At 38.8% G+C, this 22,763-nt stretch overlaps 1 protein-coding gene across 10 annotated transcripts in view; it reads left to right on the plus strand.

Annotated features, from left to right (window-relative positions):
• The window catches only part of DHX9 (DExH-box helicase 9), a 50,586-nt gene that overhangs the window by 22,495 nt on the left and 5,328 nt on the right, over positions 1 to 22,763 (plus strand). For all 10 annotated transcript variants that reach the window (XM_026062251.1, XM_026062231.1, XM_026062262.1 and 7 more), the window contains 23 exons: positions 1,837 to 1,977; positions 3,213 to 3,330; positions 3,585 to 3,697; positions 4,115 to 4,263; positions 7,647 to 7,693; positions 8,381 to 8,517; positions 9,141 to 9,230; positions 9,331 to 9,492; positions 9,884 to 9,961; positions 10,303 to 10,494; positions 11,123 to 11,264; positions 11,835 to 11,917; positions 13,159 to 13,315; positions 13,899 to 13,999; positions 14,716 to 14,929; positions 15,138 to 15,232; positions 15,421 to 15,494; positions 16,154 to 16,306; positions 18,006 to 18,166; positions 20,155 to 20,266; positions 20,943 to 21,104; positions 21,265 to 21,392; positions 22,502 to 22,731. In XM_026062251.1, coding sequence (XP_025918036.1) covers positions 1,837 to 1,977; positions 3,213 to 3,330; positions 3,585 to 3,697; positions 4,115 to 4,263; positions 7,647 to 7,693; positions 8,381 to 8,517; positions 9,141 to 9,230; positions 9,331 to 9,492; positions 9,884 to 9,961; positions 10,303 to 10,494; positions 11,123 to 11,264; positions 11,835 to 11,917; positions 13,159 to 13,315; positions 13,899 to 13,999; positions 14,716 to 14,929; positions 15,138 to 15,232; positions 15,421 to 15,494; positions 16,154 to 16,306; positions 18,006 to 18,166; positions 20,155 to 20,266; positions 20,943 to 21,104; positions 21,265 to 21,392; positions 22,502 to 22,731 — 3,039 coding nt within the window. The remainder of the gene's footprint in view (positions 1 to 1,836; positions 1,978 to 3,212; positions 3,331 to 3,584; positions 3,698 to 4,114; positions 4,264 to 7,646; positions 7,694 to 8,380; positions 8,518 to 9,140; positions 9,231 to 9,330; positions 9,493 to 9,883; positions 9,962 to 10,302; positions 10,495 to 11,122; positions 11,265 to 11,834; positions 11,918 to 13,158; positions 13,316 to 13,898; positions 14,000 to 14,715; positions 14,930 to 15,137; positions 15,233 to 15,420; positions 15,495 to 16,153; positions 16,307 to 18,005; positions 18,167 to 20,154; positions 20,267 to 20,942; positions 21,105 to 21,264; positions 21,393 to 22,501; positions 22,732 to 22,763) is intronic.

Raw genomic sequence — 22,763 nt, forward strand, 5'->3', positions numbered from 1 at the left:
CCGCAGCCCGCGGCGCTGCCGCGCTCCTCTCAGAGGGGCCTCGCCGTAGCGCGCTGAGCCCAGGGCTTCTCAGCAGCGCCGGGGTGGATGGGGTCTTTCAGTGAATGGGTTGTCTTGAGAGAACGTTACCGCTGGTAGCGAATAGGTGGCCAGAGGCTGTTTGCGTGTGCGTATAAAGGCCCTATACAAATCTACAGTGTTCCTTGGTGTATAGCAAGGGCTGCTGGAAGCTAAGTGTTTAGCGAAAATTTAAAAAAGACCCTGATGCATGAAAGCTTGAATGTTTTAAAGTTAGCATATGCAGGCACCTGTTCCCTTACCTCATGCAGTGTTTCAAGGTAATTGCAAATTTAAAGCTCAAATGGGTGATTGCAAATTTAAATTTCTCGCGTGTAGGTTTAAAAAGTGCTGAATTGGTTTGTGAACGTAAAGTAGCCTGGTAAAAGTTCTTACAATAAAAAAGAATCATTGTTTTAAGGCGAATGTGTGCATTAACACCTGTATCCACACATGTGACCCCAAAGAATTTTGATCATCTGCTGAACTTGTGTTGAAATGTATTAAAAGAAAGTCCTGTTGTGTTGGCTTCTAGTCTGTGTGCTGTTACAATATTGCTCTCTGCTTCGCTGTTGAAGTCCTGAATGTTCCACCAGAGAATTTAAAATTCAGATTGTCTTCAAGAAGGAGCTAATGTTAAATCCAAGGCCACTTGGAGAGTGGGTTAGTTATAAATAAAAATATTTGGACTAAACACATTGAATTTGTCATTATACCCTTCCTTCCCCCTCGCATTGATCCTGGAAAACCCCATAGCAAAACTGAGCAGCACAGTAATATTAGACTAAYGGTATTGTAATTGAGGTTGAACAGCATGTCAGGATTTGAGGGAATGCTGTGACTCCAAATGAACAGGTGCCATATGGAAATGATTATTGCTGGGCATCCCTGTTGTCACCCATTATCAGTAGTTGTGTGGTGTCTTTAAAAGTATCTCTAAGAGTGTCTGAGCACTTCCAAATTTGTTGGACTTCTCCATTTTTCTGGCAGAACCTGCTATACAGGCTAATGATTATGTCCTTTTATTTCCTCACCTTTGAATATATACTGYTTGCTATCAGAGTGAGGATCTTTGTATTCTCCTTCCTCTTACATGTAGGTGCTCTTCTTTTCTCATAACATGTATGTACGGATTTCTGTTTCATGCAGAAAGAGTATTTTACTCCACAAATCTGAATTTGCAGTGCACTTCTATAATAAAAATCTGAAAGTTTTGCAAAATTAGTAATGAGGCTGAGTATAAATATATAAGGATGGAAAATAACTGTTGAAGATGAAGGGCAGTGGTTGCAGAAAAATAGCTGTAAAATGTCTGGTTAGTTTGAAATTTGAAAAAGGTTTCTGTTGTGTACTCATTTTGTAGCAGTTTCTCAGATAAACTAGCAGGATAGCAAGATGCTGCTTTAAATTGTTGCTCTAAGTTTATGAAATACATAATGACTTGCATGCTGTAATAACATGGAACTACAGTAGAGGACACACAAGCTCTCTTCTGTCCTTGTTGTTTGAGACAGACTGGGATGAAGGCTGAGGAAAGGGAACCTGGGGAGAGTTTGCTGCTGCTTGCTGGAAGGGTCCCTTTCTACACTGATTCRTTTTCTTTGACAAGGTTTTGGTAAATACTCATTCTCTTGAGAATGGACTGTTGACGTTTTCTTCAATAGGTATAAAATATTTTCTGGACCCAAGTTATACTTTGAAGAGCTGTAGGAAAAAAAGCGTTGCCTTTTCAAGACACTTTCACTTGAACTTACCACAGATCTGTATTTTAATTTGCAGGTTCGAGTAGAAGGCTTTAACTACATTGGCATGGGCAATTCCACTAACAAGAAAGATGCGCAGAGCAATGCTGCTCGAGACTTTGTCAATTATTTGGTTCGAGTGAATGAAATGAAGAGTGAAGAAATTCCTACTTTTGGGGTAAGCTGCTCCTTTCTCTACACCAACGACTGATCTTTGATTGTAATGCATCTGGGTTATCTGGGTGTGCTCTATTCCCTGGAGTTCAGTTTGGCACCCCCATGCAGTGAAGAAGACTGAATCTGTAGGACTTCTGCCTGCAGTGTTGGAAAGCTGAAATATATACGTGTTAGTCTGCATAGTTGATGAGGCTGGGATAGAATTCAGAGTTCCTGTGAGGTGCTGCATCCTGATGATAAAAGTGCTGAGTACTCACACCTGACTCTGGGAGTTTTGTGTTAAGTGCATGGTATGATATATAATGCTGTGTACTAAAAAAAAACAAAACAAAAAAACCAAAGGCGCTTCAAAGCAGACATTGAAAATTTGAATATTTTTTAACTTTAAGCACTTTATACCTTAGCTGCTCTTGTGTGAAATAGGATCATTGCTTTTTGTGATGTTTTATGAGCCATGCAAGTGTCACAGCAATGAGTATCACATACAAGCTGAGGAGGAAGATAATTCTATCTTTACAACAGTTGTAGTGTACAGTAAATAAAGCATGGAGCTACATGTTAAATGTCAAGAGGGAAGGGAATACTTTTTTTCCAGTGTCTCATTAAAAGTATATCTGTATAACATTGAGTAGTTAGTCTGAATAGTCGAAGGAGTTACCCATGTTAGAGCAGTGCTTCCTTGTCTCCTAAGCCAAGGTGGAGCCCTATGGTAACAAGACCTATATCGTGTCTGTTGTACCAGTTAGTTTCATGGCGATGAATTGTGCTGCCTAGCTAGATCCTAAATGGGGATAGTGTTCTGTGCCTTGTGATCAGTTAGTTAAATATACGCRTTTCAAAAAGGGAAGAATTTAAACTGTATAGATAACTGTAATTTTGTTGTTTACATGTTTTCTTACAGGGTTTTTTTGTATGTTTATAATGTCTATTTGAGTTATCTTGGATATAAGAKATGGACCATATCTGTTATTTTTCCCAGATGCTCACACAATTGGTTTTGTAATTGCTGAACTTTATGTCAGAGCTACTTGTTGGTTGAAAATCTAATTAAAGAACACCCACAAAAAGCCAAATATTCAGCAATTGCATTCCTTTCATATTTAAAAAGGAGCTTTGGCTATTACTATTGCATAATGATGCATGAGCTCTTTATGCTGCCTAAGGTTTTCTAGCTAAATACTAAAAAGACTTATTCTGTGCAAAGGTGCTGGTATTTCCCTTCATTTTCTTCTATAGCCAGCAGGTGGTGATACCCCTGACGGACTGATGCATGGTGCAGCTAGAGATGTTACTGGTTCCAGTTCTACTTTGGGTGGACCTCTTCCTCCACATTTGATTCTAAAGGCTGAGATAGGTAAGACTGTGAAAACTGGAATTTAGATGTATGTGGGTGTAGTACATGTATATAGATTTGTTTTTTTTTTYCACATAGTATAATTCTGCACACAGAAGACAGTTAGAAGTCATTGTAGTTTTGAGGCAGAGGTGTGAATGACTGCATGAGCTCTGAGGGAGCATTCATGTCCTGTTGAGATCGCCAGGCAATGCTTCTCCGTTGCTGAGAATGTGATTTGGGGGAACCACAGTTTTTGTTTTTTCCCCTGGTAGATAATGGCCCAGGTGCAGCACCTGGAAGCTCTGGCTATGGTGGATCTCAGTGGGATCGGGGAGCAAATTTGAAAGATTACTATTCAAGGAAAGAGGAACAAGAAGTGCAGGCAGTAAGTCATTCTATTCAGTTTTATTCTATTCTGTTGTCCTTTACTTTAGTTCTTAAATAGGTGTCTTTCACTCCTTTAATTTGTTATTAGCATTTATAATCAGGCTTGCAATTTTCATTTGATATTTTGCTCTTGGTTTTAACTTCAGTTGAAGATATACCTGCTGACTTTTAACAAAGCTAATTTACTTAAGCTAAAAACAAAATAAATCATTCTGGGTGCTGTGAATATCAGATTATTTGTATAGACATTTTGTTGCAAAAATCAGGAAATACTGAAGACTTTTCAGCATTTTCTGTAAAGAAGTCTTAACTATTTTACAGTATCTAGACAAGTTATTTCAAAGACTTGTTATAAGAATGTTTAAAATTGAAATCTAACAGAAACCAATAAATGAAATGTTTCTTCTAATGTTAGACCTTGGAGTCAGAAGAAGTGGACTTAAATGCTGGTCTTCATGGGAATTGGACTTTGGAAAATGCTAAGGCACGTCTGAACCAGTTTTTCCAAAAGGAGAAGATTCAGGGAGAATATAAATACACCCAAGTGGGACCTGATCACAACAGGTCTGGTAGTTTCAGTCACCTTCTATATATTAAGGGTTAGAAATATTTTTGGTGATAGTGTCTGGTCACACTTATTTGTAGTGCTCTGCAGTTCTATGTGAGAAAATGGTATTCTTTACCAGGGCCAACAGAGTTTGAAAGATAGTAATCAAAGTCCTTGATAAGAGAAAGGGGTAACCACATTCATTTTCATAGTTTTTTTCCTTCTGTCTTCATTTCAGTGCCTTTGACTTGCTTTGTAGACTGTTTAATCCAGTTTCAGAATTGTAACATCCCTAAATCTTGAAATGGGAGTGATGAGCATTGGTGCTGAGATTTGAGTAACTCTGAAGAAATTTTTATCTGATGTTTTTCATGGATGTGTGGCTTTTACGACGATTGCTGTGACCTAGCTAACAACTGACATCAGTTTGAATGGAGGGAGTGCTGAATTGCTTGCAGTGATTGTTTGTATAACTGCAGTTTCTTTTGTACAATTTGAGTAAATCTTAAGTATGCTTACATTTGCTTAGCTAGAAATGTGCTTCAGGGACATCTTATTTCTATTATGGTTAACGTTTTTCAGCAGAATCTTCTACTGGAAAACATGAGTTTGGCAGAATCAAAGTGATCCTCCTGCAGGAGTTTTGAGGGTGTTAAATTTCAGTTGAAACYGGTTGAGTCCTTTTTGACTTTCTTCCTGTTCCATCAACAGGGTGTAAGTGAACTGAAAAYTTGCATGTTCTTCTCCCAAATGAAAATAATGCATAGCAGATTGTGCATAAAGAATTGATGTTTTTGAACTTTTACTCCCATTTGGAATAGTCTTTAAAAATCAACACTTTGGGGCATTGTGTTAATTCTTGTGAAATAATTATGTGCTGTGGTCAGAAATAATGGCATGCTGCTGCTGGATTTTTTTTTTTTTTTTAGTTTTATATAAATTTGTTTTCTATGAGAGTTGTTTTTTAGAAAGACAAGTAAGTCTTCTCATTACAGTCTTCCATGAGAGACTTGCTTGGAATATATACCAGACCTCTGGTATCCTTTTGTGGTTGAGTCTTATAAACATTTAAGGCATTTAAAATATGTATATTGGTGACAAAGTTCTGAATTCTCATTTAAAACTTATCTTCGAGTCACTTCATCTCCATTTCTGTTTTCAAGCAAGGGCATTTCTCYCCCTTGAATGAACAATACAAAAAATAGCTTGTACAGTACTAGGAACTTAATACATGTTTGTTCCAGGTGTTGTGCTTGAACACTTCTTTTATTCTATATTTTGCAGATTGTAGTTCATTTTGATAGGTTTTCTGCAAGTAAAAGCGTTAAAATCCATATATTTAATATGCATATGCTTAAGCAGAATGAGGTGGCCGTTGGTGACAGTATGTTTCTCAGCCCATTTACTGTTCTTCTGTAGAGCATTTCAGGGTGTAGTAGTTATTACACCCAGGAAAGCTCATGTGAATTGCTCTTGAAGGAATGACAGAAGGAGGAACTGTAAAACTCTCCTGCAGCTAATCAGATAGGTAGAAAACAATCTTAATGTGTCCTAGCATTTCTTTGGCAGAGGGCAAAAGGTAATAACTTTTCTACCAGATTTAATCCTTTTGGTACATATAACAAGAGAGGAATGATTTCAGATGTTTTGGGAGTTTTGAGGAGAGTTTTTTGTTTTTATTTTTATATATATATATATATATTTTTAGAAATACCAGTTCTCATGCATATTGCCAGTGTGATTTTTTTTTTTATAGTAATAGTTTTTATAAGAAAAGTGTCAGTCTTGATCTCAGATTTTTAAAGGAGAAATTTTTTTTTTTGTTTTCAATGGATCATAGTCAGTAGGTATCAGAATTTGGTAGTAGTAAAATTTGGAATTGGAAAGGTTGTTTCAGTTTTGARAGGAGGGTATCATTGTATGTGTGAATATGTCTCTCCTAATATAAACTATGAACTAAATATTAAGGGATGGAATGTGGCTTTTCTCTTTTGGGATTCCTTTAGTGGTGTGGGATGCCTTTGCCTCCTTCTGTTCATGTTGAAGATGGTAGCAGTGGGCGACACCAGAGATCTGTGCTTATTCATACATGGGCTGCTTAGACTGTACTAAGCAATCTCATGGGAGTCTATTGTAAACTGATTTTGGTGTCGCTGTTCTCCCCTTAGGTGGAGGAGAATGAGATTGAATGCTGACTATAGGCCTGGCTGAGAAACATACTGGCATCGGTGCCTTAATTGGCTGTTGTGTCCCTGAAAGCCAGTGGCCTTTCACCCGTGAAGCCACTGTGCGTGAAGGTCAGTTCACTAGTAGTACAGGAAGGAGTTCTAACACCTAACCTTTTTTTCTATTTACAGCAAGAAATCAAGGACCCAGCTGCAAGGTTCTGCCTGCAGCTGTGGAAGTACCAGAGGCATAGTTCTCAGAGGAGCTACATCTGATAAAGTCCAGTCATACATCTTGAATCATATTTGCAAGTTTAAATCCAATCTTACAAGAACTTGGCTTTAATTTTTAATTTGTAGAAGTATGCACTTAGGTTTGTGCCTTTAAAAACATGGATCTATTTTCCATCATCCACTATTGACATATGGCTTTCTAACTCCTTTAAGCCTAATTAATGTACCAGTAGACCGTTAAAAGAATTTGCTACAGGGCTACTAGGCAAACTGTTACTTCTGCTGCACGCAGTTACTTTTGACTARGTTCCCAGAGTATGGAACTAAGGGCTTCAAGAAAATTCAAGTATACAGATATTGTATCTCCTTCTATGCAGATACTTCCAACATTGTCTTCGACAAAATGGCCTGATTTAGTTTTGTCTGTGCTCTGAGCAGGCCAAATATGTGGCAACTGCAATGTAGAAAAAGAGTAGATATAGTAAGTGTTGCATCCAAGTTAATAAACCCAGGCTCCTAGTGGGATTTATCAGCTTTGGCCCATGTTAYGTTAACATGCTGTGTGCTTTGTAATTGTCTCAGACAGTTTGGAGCATATTTCCTAATATGTGGCTTTAAATTTCAATGCTGAACAGTACTATTTACAGGATTCTTCTTAACGGATCTACTGATTATATTGATAGCAAGTTTGTCACCTTCTAACTTGAGGTTAAAGGGATTAAAAGCACTAGTATTTTACCCTGGTCATTGATGAATTGAGAGTCTCTGACTGAGTACACAAGAGGAGGTCTTTGGTTGAGTTTTCATTTCTCAAATACTATTCAGAGAAAAACAAAACACACTTAAAATGATAAAAAACATTATTTTTTTAAGGATTAAGTAAGAATATATTGCTGAGTTTTGAGCTTTGCCTAAAAAAACTGGAAAGAGTGGCTATTTTGGCAGGGTYGATTTCAGCTATTCTTTGTAATTGTAGCCCTCATGTTCTTTTTCTTTTACAGGAGTTTTATTGCAGAAATGAACATTTATGTGAAGCAGCTGGGCAGAAGTAAGTGTTCCTCTCTATTTTTTTTGGTCTTAGYAAACGATTGGTGTCGGTGCAGAGAACTAGGTAGAACCCTTGAGTACGGATTTTCGTAGTTACATGTTGGAGCCACTTCCAAAGGTGAAGGTCCATGTTTGTTTCCTGATGTGAAATCTTTTTTTCTGTGTGCTTTGCTTGTTGCATTCTACTCCTTGTCTACTACGTGCTTCCACTAATCTTTCTTCTGAGCGCAGAGAAGTGCCTAGGAGTTATGGTAGGTTTTGTTTGTCTTGGTAACTTGTCCTTCGCCTGTCTTAGAAATGCAGGTGTCTAATGTGTTCCTAGGCAGTAGGTATGCTTTCCATAATATCTGTTTATGTAGAGATTGCAGTAAAGCTTATATGATGTTGTTGGTTGGTATAGGATAATCATACTTCCTTAGGTATTGAAGGTAGAAAAGACCTTAAGGTATCCTTTATTAACTAYAGGAGTTCCTTAGAAGGTCAGTAAATAACATTATGTAGCTAGTGTGAGTCAGCTGATAAACRGACCTTGTTGAATCTTATATTGGAACTCTGGATTTATCGAGAGTTGAGCCTCTTTCCATGAAACCTGGCTTGTGTGCACAATCACAAAGCTCATCTCAGTAATATCTCTGTGGAAGCTGTTTGCATCRTCAGCCACTGCCACTCTAAGCTTTGTGTGCTGCAGGGATCTTCGGTCGTGAGCATGGATCAAACAAAAAGCTGGCAGCACAGTCCTGTGCCCTTTCCTTAGTTAGACAACTCTACCATCTCGGTGTCATAGAACCTTATTCTGGACAGACAAAGAAGAAGGAAGGAGAATCGGTGAGTCTGGTAGAAGGACCAGAAATTGTTGCTTTTGTTTTAGTGACATACAAGCACCCTCTTAGAAGGACGAGGGAGTGAGTTAGTGTTTGCGCTYGATATTTAACAGAATAGAAGTTAATAAATCATTTTGATTCTTTGGACAAGTGACCCATTTTTGGTCTGATCAGTGATTTGCATCAGAAATACAACTTAGTGTGTATGTGAATGGATCAGTAAAGGAATTTGATAGCATGTTAAATGAAATAGGACTTGCAACAAGTGCTYCTATCAGTGTAAATTTTCTGGAAGCTTAAAAAAAGAGTTCTGTTCATGCTACATACAGTTCTCTGGTACATTTAGCGGTTTTTTGGTATTTGGTTACAAATATGGCAGTATCTTCCTATTCAATTAAACTCAGACATTTAAAAGTATTCTACAGATTCTTGTTGGACCAAAAGTTGGCAAAATGTTTCAAGAATGTGAGTTTTGAACTGATGATGATCTTTTTGCCTTGTTGCGCTAGGAACTATTTGCTGGTTCCATATACTCTCTAGTAGTCTGCAGTTCTTGCTTCCATTGTTTGTATTTTTGTGTATATCTACAGGTAGTTTTTAAATATTTAATAATATTCCACTTAATAGGTGGAACCCTATGAAGTGTCGCTCTCTTCTGACTTAGAAAATCAGCTGCAAAACATTGTACGGGAGCTGTCTCTGGAGATTGTGCCATGGGTGAGTGTGTGGTTCAGATACTTCACTCCAGTATGCAACACCAGGCCTGCTTGTTTAATGCATTCAACTTGCTCTGCCCACCTTCCTTTTGCATGTATAGCCTGAAGATCCCAGGAATCCAGTTCTGATTAACATTGGAAAGCTGGCGCATTTTGAACCATCCCAGAGACAAAGTCAAATGGGAGTTGTTCCATGGTCACCACCTCAGTCCAACTGGAACCCTTGGACCAGCTGCAATATTGATGAGGGTCCTCTGGCTAATGTAAGACAGCTCAAACAATTGACTTGCTTTTGTTTTCTTGCTTCTGGAACTTTTGAATGCTCTTTACCTCAAACTTGCTCCTGAGCTTACATTATCTTATTCCTTACATAAAAAAACCCTGCTATTGCAGTGGTCACCTGAGTATCTCACTGGCTTTTTCAGTTTGTGGGGTCTTTCCGAAAAACTTCCAGGGATGGCCATTTAATTTCAACACACGAATGAACGGGATAGGACAGCTCATCTGCATAACTCATTTCAGGGAGTTATACAGGACATGATCCTATATTGATATTTGGAATTGTTACATTGGTGTGACTGATTTTTATTATGAAGTTTTGATACAATTAAATAGAGCATGAACAAGTCTCCAAACAATGTGTTTGCTTTGCAGGTCACTCCAGAGCAAATAAGCATGGATTTGAAAAGTGATTTCGTATACCGTTTGGAGCAAGATCAAGAATTACAAAGAGTAGGTGCTCTTCCTGGCACGCTTGTGCTAGTCTTGTTCTCTTCCAAAAGAGGTTGAATGTAACACACACAGTGCAGAGTATTGTGGATTTCGGTAGTAATATATGCCAAGTTTTCAGAAGTACTGGATGCTACTGTGGGTTAAGTAAAAGCTGGGATGGGTGTGGGAAATGTGTTGCTGCTGTTTTAGCGTCTAGTTAGAGTAACCTATAGCTTGTATGATAAGTTTTTCCTTTGAGTAAGTGAAATCTGTGTAGAGGAGTGAGAGGAAGTAAGCATGCGGAGCAGAACAGGCTGATGGTTGGACGTGACTGGAAATGTGATTTTCTCCGCCCTCCCCAGATACTACGAGAGAGGGAGACTCTACCTGTGAAGAATTTTGAAAATGAAATTCTGGATGCAATCCGTCACAATTCTGTGGTTGTAGTTCGTGGTGCCACTGGTTGTGGCAAAACCACACAAGTTCCACAATACATACTGGATGAATATATCAAAAACAACCGAGCTGCAGAATGCAATATAGTAGTGACACAGGTAAGGAGTACGTTACAAATGCAACTGCTTAAGTTTCATGGCTGGATACTAGAAGTGCTCTATTAGGATGTGCTGAGAAATTAATCATCATCACGAGCATCATTCACAAAAGCTTGAAGAAGCTTCCTTCTCAGTGCTACATGTAGGAGTCGGGAGTTTTACTTCACCATGACATTAGTGCTATTGCTCCCTGTATTACTTTCTAATGGTTTATGTTGTTTCATTATCAGATAGGACTGGGGAGAACAATACATATGAGAAACCTCAGCATCATATACATCTTCATTTGAAGTGTTATTTTTCACATGCTCTGGATAGGATAAGGTACTCTGACTGGTACCTTGCCCACGTGAAAAATTATTGGCTGTTTGAGGGGAAAGGATTCAGCAAATGCCAGGTGGTAGTTTCCATATATCCTTATATCCCTCCTCTGTAATTGTATGTGCATAATCAACCATTTCAGAAGAAAAAACTTGCTGTTATAGATATTACAGTTGTAATGACTATTGTGTAAAGAAATCTTAGGACACCTGTAATTTTTATAATTTATTTTTGTGTTTGTGGTGGTGTTCTAGTAAGCTAATAAAACCTCATCATTAAGTTGTGGAAAAACTGTTTCATCCCACAGCCTCGGAGAATCAGTGCAGTTTCTGTAGCAGAACGTGTGTCATATGAGCGAGGAGAACAACCTGGGCAAAGCTGTGGGTACAGCGTACGATTTGAATCCATGCTTCCTCGGCCACATGCCAGCGTGATGTTCTGCACTGTAGGTCTGTATTGTTTTGTTTCTGTATGGAGCTTGTTATTTATGAGTCTGAAGTCTTTGAGCTAGCAGCAAAAGTGGAAACACGATTAGATTAAATTTTTTCAGAAAATCTGTATAAAAGATGTAAAATTTTGGGGGGTTAGAAGAAGTTTTCTAATGCGCTGTCCTGGCAAGGAAGGGTGAAGATAGTTCAGTTTGGTTTTCAGCTCACTGGAAGTTTGATAATAAATACAGATCTAATAAGACTCTAATAATCACCTAAGGAGATGAAATTGCTGTATGTTGTTTGCTCTTAGAAGAAGACAGAAAGGGAAGCGGTAATGGGGGGGAAAGAAGAACGAATCTCTCTAGTAGTAACACTTTGTACCCTTCCGTTGCATGTACAGATGAAAGCATGGGAGATAGAGATGGGGCAGTGGGTAGTAAAATACGTTGGACAGTTGGCATATTTCTTAGTTTTTTCTTTTTTGTTTTGTTTTTTTGACCAGTGCAACTGTTCTTGAYGATGTTTTATCTGAAATTAAAAAATTGAGCTGTTACCTACGTTAACGTATAATTATTATATCTGCTTAAGGTGTTCTTCTGAGAAAGCTGGAGGCTGGGATTCGTGGCATTAGTCATGTTATTGTTGATGAGATTCATGAGAGAGATATTAATGTGAGTTACCTGGTGATTTGGATCATATTTCTCTCTMTGCTTCTGTGCTGTTTAACTTTTGTATGTGTTCCTGTGCAATTGTACACGTGTAACAGGAAATAGTGCATTTTACTGAATGCCATATATGCAAGTCTTCTATCTGTAATGAGATTTTAAAAATTTGTCTCTTAATTACTTCTCACCTCATCAGAAGATCAAGAACTTAGGCTTTCTTGCTATCCTATCTCTTTTGCCCATTAGGATCTCCTATGTCCTGATACTTTCTGGAAAATAGAGCAGCATTGTACTAGTACTTTTTGTTCAAAAGTGGGACATCACTGAATGTAAGAGTCAAGATTGGTTCAGGGAACAAATAATTATGGATGTTTTTTCACTTTTTCTGCTGACAGTTTTGTATTATTTTAATGGTACAGCAGTAGTATTTACAGAAGGTGCCATCTAGACGGTGATGTCCTTAAATGAATTTGGTTTTGACACAAACAGAAATGCAACAAGGTGAAAACGGAATTGGGGAGATTGCATTTAATTTAAGAAATTGAAGACAGCTGCAGTCCCCTTGATTCTTCCAAATAACTTTCAGCTTTGCCACACCAAGAGTGAGAGAAACCATTAAATCCTGCCAAGAAGCTTAGGCTTGCTTTGACAGAATCTGGGGACTCATTTAAATGGAATCGCAATTCAGATTTTTCTGATCCATCTCTTCATCTATTAAGACTATATTAATGATGGATTGTATAAATTTTCAAATTTTGTATGAGGATGGAATTTTATCCCTTGAAATAAGGGCCTGCCTAACTGGAGGACAAAACTAAATAAATGTCATGTTTAAACAGAACTGCAGAGCTTTGCATACAATTGCACCAAGTCATTCCTACTTATTTTCGAACTATAACTACTTTATATATAAACAAAATTTAGAAAGACCTTAGGTTGTAGTGTTTTGTTAGAAACAAGGATAGTTATTTTTAAAGGGTTTTCTTGAGTTCCTTCAATTCTGATAAAGAATAAACTCCTCTGTGCATTGGAAATCTTAAAATTCTCTTATCCCAAGAATTGCAACATTGCAAGATAAAACACTGGCAACTGGTTATGGGATATTTTTGTGACAATTTTTACTTCTCTCGTCCAGCAAAGCTGCTGCTTAATAAGTTTGCACATCCATGTAGTTCTTTCTGGTCTTTTTGGAAGCTTTCTTTTTGCAGGTAGGAAATTAATGATGCTCTTATTCTCTTTTTACACAGACTGACTTTCTTTTGGTGGTGCTGAGAGATGTAGTTCAGGCATATCCTGAAATCAGGGTTGTCCTCATGTCTGCCACCATCGATACTAGTATGTTCTGTGAATACTTCTTCAACTGTCCTATTATTGAGGTCTTTGGTAGAACCTTCCCTGTTCAAGGTAAATCACCGAGCTTCTTTTTTTTTTTAATAATTATTTTTATAAGTGCTTTTATTTTTATTAAGTCATATGCAGGCGTATGTGGACAGCAAGATGTACACCTTATTTAGATTGCCTTGTGTCTCACAGATATAGTTTACACCTGACTGGCAGAGTAGACAATAACAGTAAACGATTTCACAACACTATTTAATTTAAAACAAAACAAAATCTGCCACCATTTGGGATGTTTTCCCTTGGAGGGTGAGAATAGTGATAGCCAGGTAGTGATGTTTCAGATCAGTTGTCTGTATTATTAGGAACTAGGGAAGTAGCTTTAAATGAGCCAGTATTTTTTTAAAAAAAGCAGTAAAAGTTACATGGAAGTATATTGAATAGAGGGGTAGGGTAGAAAAGATTCTCATATCCAAGCTGACGGTCAAAGAATTTTCTCCAGTCTTGGCTTCATGCTCTAAAACTAGTGTTCTGAAATATTGTGGTCATGTCTAGGAATGATCTCAAGGGATGGTAAAAAGAGTTGTGTTCCTTTATTTAGCCTTATAGTGGTCACCCTTGACAACCAATGACTTGTCTGTCCTTGCAGAATATTTTCTGGAAGATTGCATTCAAATGACTCAATTCATTCCTCCGTCAAAGGATAAGAAGAAGAAAGAGAAGGATGAAGAAGGTGGTGAAGATGATGATGTATGTTTGACTTTTCAATATTAAAAATTAAACAAGTGCTCGTTAGGGCTGTAGCTCTAGTGTAAGGCACATGTAGTTGTACCTTTTTTTTTTCTCTAATCACACAAGATCAAAAAGTGTTTTTGAAAAAGCATTGTTTAACAAGGATCACTGTGATAAGGACTAATTGATCAACTTTATTAATAAGCAGAAATTTATTGGGGATGTTGCTGAGTGATACAAAGGAGGAAATACATTGCTCCAATAATGGAGTAGCAGGTAAAGTACTGTGTTGTCTGTTCAATATTGTTGAACATAGAAATTTGAAAGTTGCTAAAAATGCTTAATATCTGAAATTGCTGTTAACTTCAGAAACAGAATTGAAATTTCTGAATGCCTGTGTAAACTGAAAAGTTTCTTTTTTGTTGAAGCTAAAATTCTCATGTTTTGTYATCCCACTTCTCTTTAAAAATAGAACTGAAATGCTTCTAGAGGTGAAAAAACAGAAGTTAAATTAGTTCGGTAGTTTCCCACTGCTAAATTGTTTTGCGTTACAATTGCCGCCTTGTACTAGAACGCTGGGAAGTAGGACCACCAGCTTATTGGGAACCGTTCTGTGAGCTGTGCCTGAGATGATCTTCCCCATCCACCCATCTCATTTTCCTATTTGCCAGGCCAGCCGGTGTCCAGAGATGGAGTAAATTCATCTGTTGTTGCTTTTTTTCTTTTCTTTGTAGGCAAATTGCAACCTTATTTGTAGTGATGAATATGGCCCAGAAACAAAACACTCCATGGCTCAGCTGAATGAGAAGGAAACTCCTTTTGAACTCATTGAGGCCCTGCTAATGTATATTGAGACTCTGAACGTCCCAGGAGCTGTACTTGTTTTTCTGCCTGGCTGGAACTTGATATATACAATGCAGAAGCATCTAGAAATGAATCCACATTTTGGTACAAGCAACTGTATTCTATTTCATCTACTTTTTCAAAAGAAGTGCTGACTTGTGCGTAAAAATGGGAGTTGGATGAGTGGTTTAGAGAGCTGTGATTGATTTGTATAGATACATGAGAATGAATGGGTGGAAATGGTCATGTTGTGCAAGGAAGAAAGGAGAATTACACAGTAGCAGTTACTGACCTTCTTGTATTCATGTTGTAGGAGGCCACCAGTATAGAATTTTACCTCTTCATTCACAAATTCCTCGTGAGGAACAGCGTCGAGTGTTTGACCCTGTGCCTCCTGGAATAACCAAAGTATGAGAGTCTTTTCTGTCTGGAGTGTAACATACTTTGCCCTGTTGTGCTTTTATGGAGTGTGTTGCTGACTTTTTTTGTAGAGGTTATGTACTTTATCCTGCAGAAAGCAATGTATTTTATCTTGCAGTCCAGTCTTAACTTTTTCAGAACAAATATATTTAAATATGCATTTCCTGTTTTCATAGGTTATTTTATCTACCAACATTGCTGAGACTAGCATTACCATCAACGATGTGGTCTATGTTATAGACTCTTGCAAGTGAGTTCATGAAGTAGCTTTTTGTTTTGTAAATCCTGTTCTTTGGAATGCAGAAAAGGGTTTTGGTTTTTTTTGAATGGACAGAACTGCCTTGTGTTCCCATAGTCACAGAGCTGAATTTGAGTACTCTTAACTCAAGACAAATTTGCATTGTCTTTAGCTGTTTAACACAGTTACAAACCACACTGGCATTTCAGTAGGCTGTTTTTGGTCAGCTGCATTCACACTGCTAATATTCATGTGAGGTGTCACGGGGTCTCAGTGCATGTTTGAAATACGCAGTCTGCCCAGTGAATATTACAAATGATGTATAGCTGGAAGGAAAATACAAAAATTCTTGGAGTCTGTTATGGATCCTGTCTTGCTGTGTATGTTCTATGACCAGATTGCACATAGGAATCTCACTAATTGCATGAAAATGTTAAGCTTTTGAGACATTTTTGAAAACTTAATTCTGCATTTAGCTAGGGACATTGCTTCATAAAGAAGAATCTGATGGTTTAGCTTCCAGATAGATGACTAACTAGCCAACGGTTGGTTAGTCAAACAGGGGTGGTGTGTTCTAAATAGCAGGGTGGCTGCAAGGACTGAAATAAGAGAACTGATTTGTCAGGACTGAAGATGAAGAATATCTGATCTTGTATTTTTTTCTGTAACAGACAAAAAGTGAAGCTGTTCACTGCTCACAATAACATGACAAACTATGCCACAGTCTGGGCATCCAAAACTAATTTGGAGCAGCGGAAAGGGAGAGCAGGCCGTGTGCGTGCTGGATTTTGTTTCCATTTGTGCAGTAGAGCTCGCTTTGAAAGGTGAGACTGTGCCCTTTCTGAAAGAAAATAACCTTTGAGTCCTCCCAGAACAATTGTATGCTACTTCTGATGAAGTGGGAAATAAATTGAGGAAGCACAGAGAAGAAATGCATGAAATCAGTTCACAAGTTCACACTGTGGTTCTTGGGTATCCACCCCCCTCCCCCCCCCCTTTTTTTGCTTAAAAAAAAATAAATACATATGTTTATATGCTTTTACCCATAGTAGAAGGTGGACAAATAGTTCATGATATGATTATTAGGAGCTTTACTGCAAACTGTAGAACCTCTAGGAAGAAAATAATACTGCTTGGGAATTGAGGCAAGGCAGAAAAGGGCTCTGGAATGAGGCTAAGGCTCTAGTATCATGCCTTGAGAAATTGCAGGCAGCTGGCATCTTCCCATACAGGCAATTCTGTCACCTATCTGAAGCAGGGAAGACAAATGTTACTTTTCCCTCCGTCACTTCTGTGGCCAAGAAGCCTGTTCTTGCTGCCCAACTGCTGCTCTAGCAACCTCCCTGCTGCTGAAACTTTGACCTCTTCTATCTGCCAAACTGTTTCTCGATAGCTAGAGCCATGGAAATCCTCTTGCCAGTTGTAGGAGCCTACACAGCTGTTACATTCAGTATTTCATCTCCCTCAGGAAACATTCAGTGCACCTTTTTTAGATAGCAGCTACAGCGTAGCTGTGTTTCAGTGTTCAACTTTTTGTTGCCTCTGGAAGCATCAGTTGATCAAAAACTTTCCTTAAATTTGCTAAAATTTGTTATTTAGATTTGCAGTGTAGTATGAGGTAGTGATTTTTAATTAAGAATGTTTGACAGTGAACTGATTTTAGGCTACTGAAGTAGTTGTGGAACTTAATGATCTTGTGTTCAGCTTCTTGCAAAGAATATGGAAACAAAATGTCCTAGATCCATAGTGCCTAGAAGGGAAAGAGGATTTCTATTGTGGACTTGTGCACGGGGAGATATCAACTAAATGGAAATCTGTTCAAGGTGTTTTGAAACTTTCTCCAGTTGTTACTTAACAGCGGAGATATCCTAGGAGTTCATTTTTCAACCAGTGAGCTAAACGATCACTGAAAATACTTCCCCAGAGATAGATGCAGGTGCTCTATCTCATTCCATCAGGTCTTTTTGCTTCCAGAAAAACACTTTTGGAAAACATGTCAAAAATACTTACTCTTCTCAGAGACCCAAGTGGAACCCGCAGGTGGAGTTGAGTGGTGTAGAGGTGACAGAGTAACAAGTAGGGAAGTGATAATGTGAGGCAGGCTGAAAGCAGGTTGTCTGTCTCACGAGTGAAGACTTGCCTTAGCAGCATAGGAGATGGTTGTAAAGAGGCAAGAAAGGGGCTGGACACAGCCGTGCTGCGGATCTGGGGGCTGCAACCACGCAAGCTCTCTGTTCAGCTCAAGCTACAAACCGCACTGGTTACTGGTAACGTGAGGGCTGTACGTGCTGTGCGTTTCTGTTGCTCATTTACCCTGGGAAGAGAATTTAGAAGAATGGAAGATAAATGCTGTCAGAGGTGCCTAAGTTACAGGAGCGCAGTGAGGATAGGTTGGTGGATTGGCTGGCAGACAGTATCTCTGCTTTGGAAGTTGATGGTTTACACTGATGGAATGATCTATGATGCTGATCGAAGCTTATGTTCAGAAAAATGTGGGCTCTTTTTGTTTTCTTCTCATTCCAGACTTGAAACTCATATGACGCCTGAAATGTTTCGTACACCGCTTCATGAAATTGCTTTGAGCATCAAATTATTGCGCCTGGGAGGGATCGGTCAATTTTTGGCCAAAGCAATAGAGCCGCCACCTTTGGATGCAGTGATTGAAGCTGAGCACACACTAAGAGGTACCACTGTTTGTCCACAGGACTGTGTGTTAATGAAGTGGGCTCGAAGTGACTCCCCCTGTATAATGGTCACTTACAAGCTGGTTTAACATCTCCCTTCAGATTGATTGTTCGAGTAGAAGCAAGGTGTTTCCTGGGCGCATCGCGTAGTGTCTTCTTGCAGCTGAAGAAATGTTTGAATTCCCAAACGAAATGTCATTCCTTTAACAAACTTGGGCTTTCAAACTTTAGGCCTGTTATTTTACCAGCAACCTACACTAGCTTTCAGCTTCCTGTTTTCCAACTGTAACGCTTCTGTATGATGAAGACTCAGTCCAGTGCCTAAAGCATTTACAGAACTACTGAAAAAGAGGGTTTAGTAGTTTCTGATATAATTACCGCTTTCTACAATTTGCTAGCCCAAGATCCTCAGTATTTTATAAAGCAGTTTAGCCTCCCAATATCTTAATATACAACCATCAATATCCTCATAATACAGGAGAAATTGAGAAGGGGTTAAGCAGTCTCCCCAGTTTCTTCAAGCAACTAGCTAGAGTATGAATAGAATGAAACAGGGAAGAACCCTAAATTTATGCTCTGGGTTTAAAGCAGTTATCTACAACCTCAGCATGCTTTGCAAATGTCACTAGATAAGCATTTTTTAACATTTGTAACAACTGAAATATTTATTTAATTGTTGATGTTATGAAGAACTTCTGTAAAGAGACTGTGTTGTTCATATATAGAGGAGACCAGAATTAAAAACATAGGGATACATATTCARATTTAATGACATTATGATCTGAAAACTTAGCGCTTTTTTACACAGTTGATAAGAAATGAAAAGCAAAGGGAAAAGCATTAACAACAAATTGACATTTCTACGGGTGTCTCCATTTCCTAGATGACCTGTGATTTTTCAGTGTTTGTATGTAACTAGTATTAAGTTTTTAGGATGTTGAAACATCTCACTCAAAATATTCCTTGGGCATTTGAGTTCAGTAGACGCTAACAAAAATGAATTCAATAGCTAAAGATTTATTTATTCACTTTCCCGTTTTATTGCCGAGGCACTAAAACTTGTTTTTTCCAACAGTAAAGCTCTAGTTACGTTAAAGATTTCCAGAGTAGATGATGCCTAAGCCTGTAAATGGAGTATGTGAAGTATAAATTTGCATTTTTCATTTATATCTTAGGATATTTAAAAAAAAATCACATTTGTATCATTTTTGTTTGTTATGCAAACTGAAAAAAAAACCTACTGAATTTTATGAAATGAAGTTTAATGGTTATGACCAAACGGCTAGAAAGTTAAGGTGACTCATGAGACCCTTCAGTCTATAAAGCAGATAGCAACAGACACTCGCTTGGCTTTATTATTGGCCGTGGTTTAACAGCTTAGGGGATGAGCTCGGGTGGTAATGCTTGTGTAGGGGAAGGAGAGAAACTCAGACAAATCCTCTGAATAGCAAAGCCTTATGGAAGAGTGATAGTGTTCTCTTTTTGATGAATTGGGGGCTCTGTGATTTGGGAATTGCAATGAGGACTTTACAGTTGGCTGTGACAAGCCTGCTTTTATTTTTTTTTTTGGTGAGGCAGAAATCAGATAAGATTAGATCAATTTTAGAGACTTTAAAGTTGAATAGCGTCTTCAGCTTTTCTGGCCTTTGTCTGTCTTTTGTCCCATGTAGAACTCACTGTCATTAAATGGTTTGTACGGAAGCAAACTAAACTTTAAAAGAAATGGAGAAATATGTACATGAATTAGATATTAATTATTCTAATTGTGGAGAAGGTAGTAAAACATCTGTAAAGATAAAAATAAAATGTGTTTGTTTAACCCTAGTTAAAACCCTGGTTTTGAAAATCAGGATGGCAGTATTGTAARCAAGATTAAACTTAAATATAGGTGGTATTCTATATAAACACAATTATTAAAATCTGAATTTCTTATCTAAGGGTTGATTGGATTAGACAACCATCTTTGATAATACGAGACTTTCTTTCAGAGCTTGATGCCCTGGATTCCAATGACGAGTTGACACCTCTTGGAAGAATCCTAGCCAAACTTCCCATTGAACCTCGTCTTGGCAAGATGATGATAATGGGCTGTATTTTTTAGTAAGTTTGGAAGTCTCAGCGGCCTCTTTGCTGTTTCTCTGAATTCCTGAGCCTCTAGGCATGCACTCTACAAGAGAAAAAACAATGCATCCAGATGAGCAATGAGTGCCGCTGCTGGGGATAGGAAACTGAATATTCATGAAAGTAGAGGATAAATAACTTTTAGGATAGGGAATAAAATATTCATGAAATGCAGAGGAGCTGAAAGGGACCAGTAGAGACTGAATATTTATGAAGTAAGAGTGGGACTCTAAATACTTCAGTGTAGCAGGAATGTGGTATTTTAGACCTAGATAAAAAGAAAAATGAATTCAAAGATTTTGCTTCAATAGAAGCAGAGAACCGTTGTTTGCAATTGTGATGGCTGTAGTGTCTTTTTACTCGGAAGAAGATGGTGAAAAGAACTGTGGGTGGGTGGGGGAAGGGGAAAGAAGGAGGACAAAGGACTTGTGAACACTTGCTGTTGGGGGAAGGTTAGCTACTGGAATYTGAACTAATTTAACATCCACTTTCTGGGAAGTGATTCTATGAAGAAGTCTAGTAGACAGGGGCCAAATTACTAAGRTCTCTAACCTCCAGCGGGAAGTTTTTACTCATAGCAACAGGCGGTAGCAGCTGCTGGCAGCAATACTGTGAACAAACCCCATCCTGATTCCTTTTGTGGTTTCTGTTTCAGTGTGGGAGATGCTGTTTGTACCATCTCCGCAGCCACCTGCTTCCCTGAGCCTTTCGTCAGTGAGGGCAAACGGCTGGGTTATGTCCACAGGAATTTTGCTGGGAACAGGTTTTCAGATCACGTTGCTCTGCTCTCAGTCTTCCAAGCCTGGGATGATGCAAGGTATGTTGTCTTGCCACAACATTTGATGAGAAGTGGTGGGTAACGCGGGGTGCGCAATTTTGTGACCTGCCTAGACAGTCAGTGGCTGCTTTGAACGGCTAGACTGTCATACCTCTCCTTTGCTTGGACAGACGTCTAATTTAATCCATTTCTGTTTTAGAATGGGCGGTGAAGAAGCAGAAATGAGATTTTGTGAACACAAAAGACTCAGCATGTCTACTCTTAGAATGACTTGGGAAGCAAAAGTCCARCTGAAAGATATACTTATTAATTGTGGCTTCCCAGAAGGTGATTCTGCTTGGACGTAGTGATGTAATGGTTGCATTTTTCATTCTGAGATGAGTGGGTTTCCCATAATGCTATTCTTCTTTTACGGCTGCATTCGGGTGAAATTTTAGTGTTGTCTCAGTCTTTCCTTGTCTAAACCAGAGAAATTGTGATGGCTGCAGTGCAATATAGGGAGACTTTGGAAGCTGAGGTTAGGGTTGCATAATTAAAAATCTATCAAGCAGTTGTCCTTAGAGAGTTACCTTCCTGGTTTTCTTTCTTTGTTTGTTGCATCCCCTAACTGTGCTCTATAAGTGCTGCCTTTCCCCCTCTTTTCATGCTGATACAGCATTTGCGCACCAGTTCTGCCGTTAGCCTAAGGGAGTCAGTCACTCAGTGCTGCCTCTCTGTGTGATCTAAACAGCGTGCTCTGTGCCCTGTGCTTTTCGGGGTTTGTGCAGCGGGAGGGATCTGCGGCAGTGCAACAAATGTTCAGCTTTCTAGAAAGGCCTTTTTAAAGTATTTCTTCAAGATGGTCAGGTTCTGAATTTGCCTAATGTCCCCAAGAGGCTTGTTCTGTTAAATGGCTGGTTGGATTCAGCACGTGTTCAGCTCCCTTTTCTGTTTTTGATACTCCTTTAATCCCCCCATGCTGTTAGGATCATTGCTGCATCTATCCTTAACTYTATTTCTGGGCAAGATGACCTAAAAACAAGCCACCAGAAACTCCAGGGAGGCTTGTAACAAACAACATGAATAAAAACATCCATTCTGACCTCCCCCAAAAGACCTCTCCAAAACAGATGACAGGAAACACACTGTGGTACAGCAAATTCTGGGCAAACCTCTCTCCCCTTGTTTTTGAAGAGCTGCTGGTGTGTGTGTGCGTGTGGGGAGGGGATTGAAACATCTCTTTCTAGTTTTATTTTTGAGCTTTTTGCTCTCCATAATTGAAAATCAAATGTAGTATTGAAATGCTTTGAGTGCAAAGGTCCTTTGAGAACAGCTGCTCGACTGCCAGTTTGATTGAATCAGTAGATGATTGGATCCAGGATCCTAAACAGCTTTGCTGTGCTACGTGTCCTGCATGACCCGTGGATGCTAGCCAGTCTTCTGTTCTCTGTCAACAGAATGTTTGATGACTCAAGCATTCAACAACACTGGACCAGATAATAATTTGGATGTTGTAATCTCCTTGCTCGCTTTTGGGGTCTACCCCAACGTCTGCTACCACAAGGAGAAGAGGAAGATTCTTACCACTGAGGGGCGCAACGCACTTATCCACAAGTCGTCGGTCAACTGCCCTTTCAGCAGCCAGGACATGAAGTATCCATCGCCTTTTTTTGTTTTTGGAGAAAAGGTAAAGACTTTGAATTTTTTCCTGATCACGTG

The sequence above is a fragment of the Apteryx rowi genome, unplaced genomic scaffold (genome assembly GCF_003343035.1).
Source record: "Apteryx rowi isolate R43461 unplaced genomic scaffold, aptRow1 scaffold_100, whole genome shotgun sequence".
Lineage (NCBI taxonomy): Eukaryota > Metazoa > Chordata > Aves > Apterygiformes > Apterygidae > Apteryx > Apteryx rowi.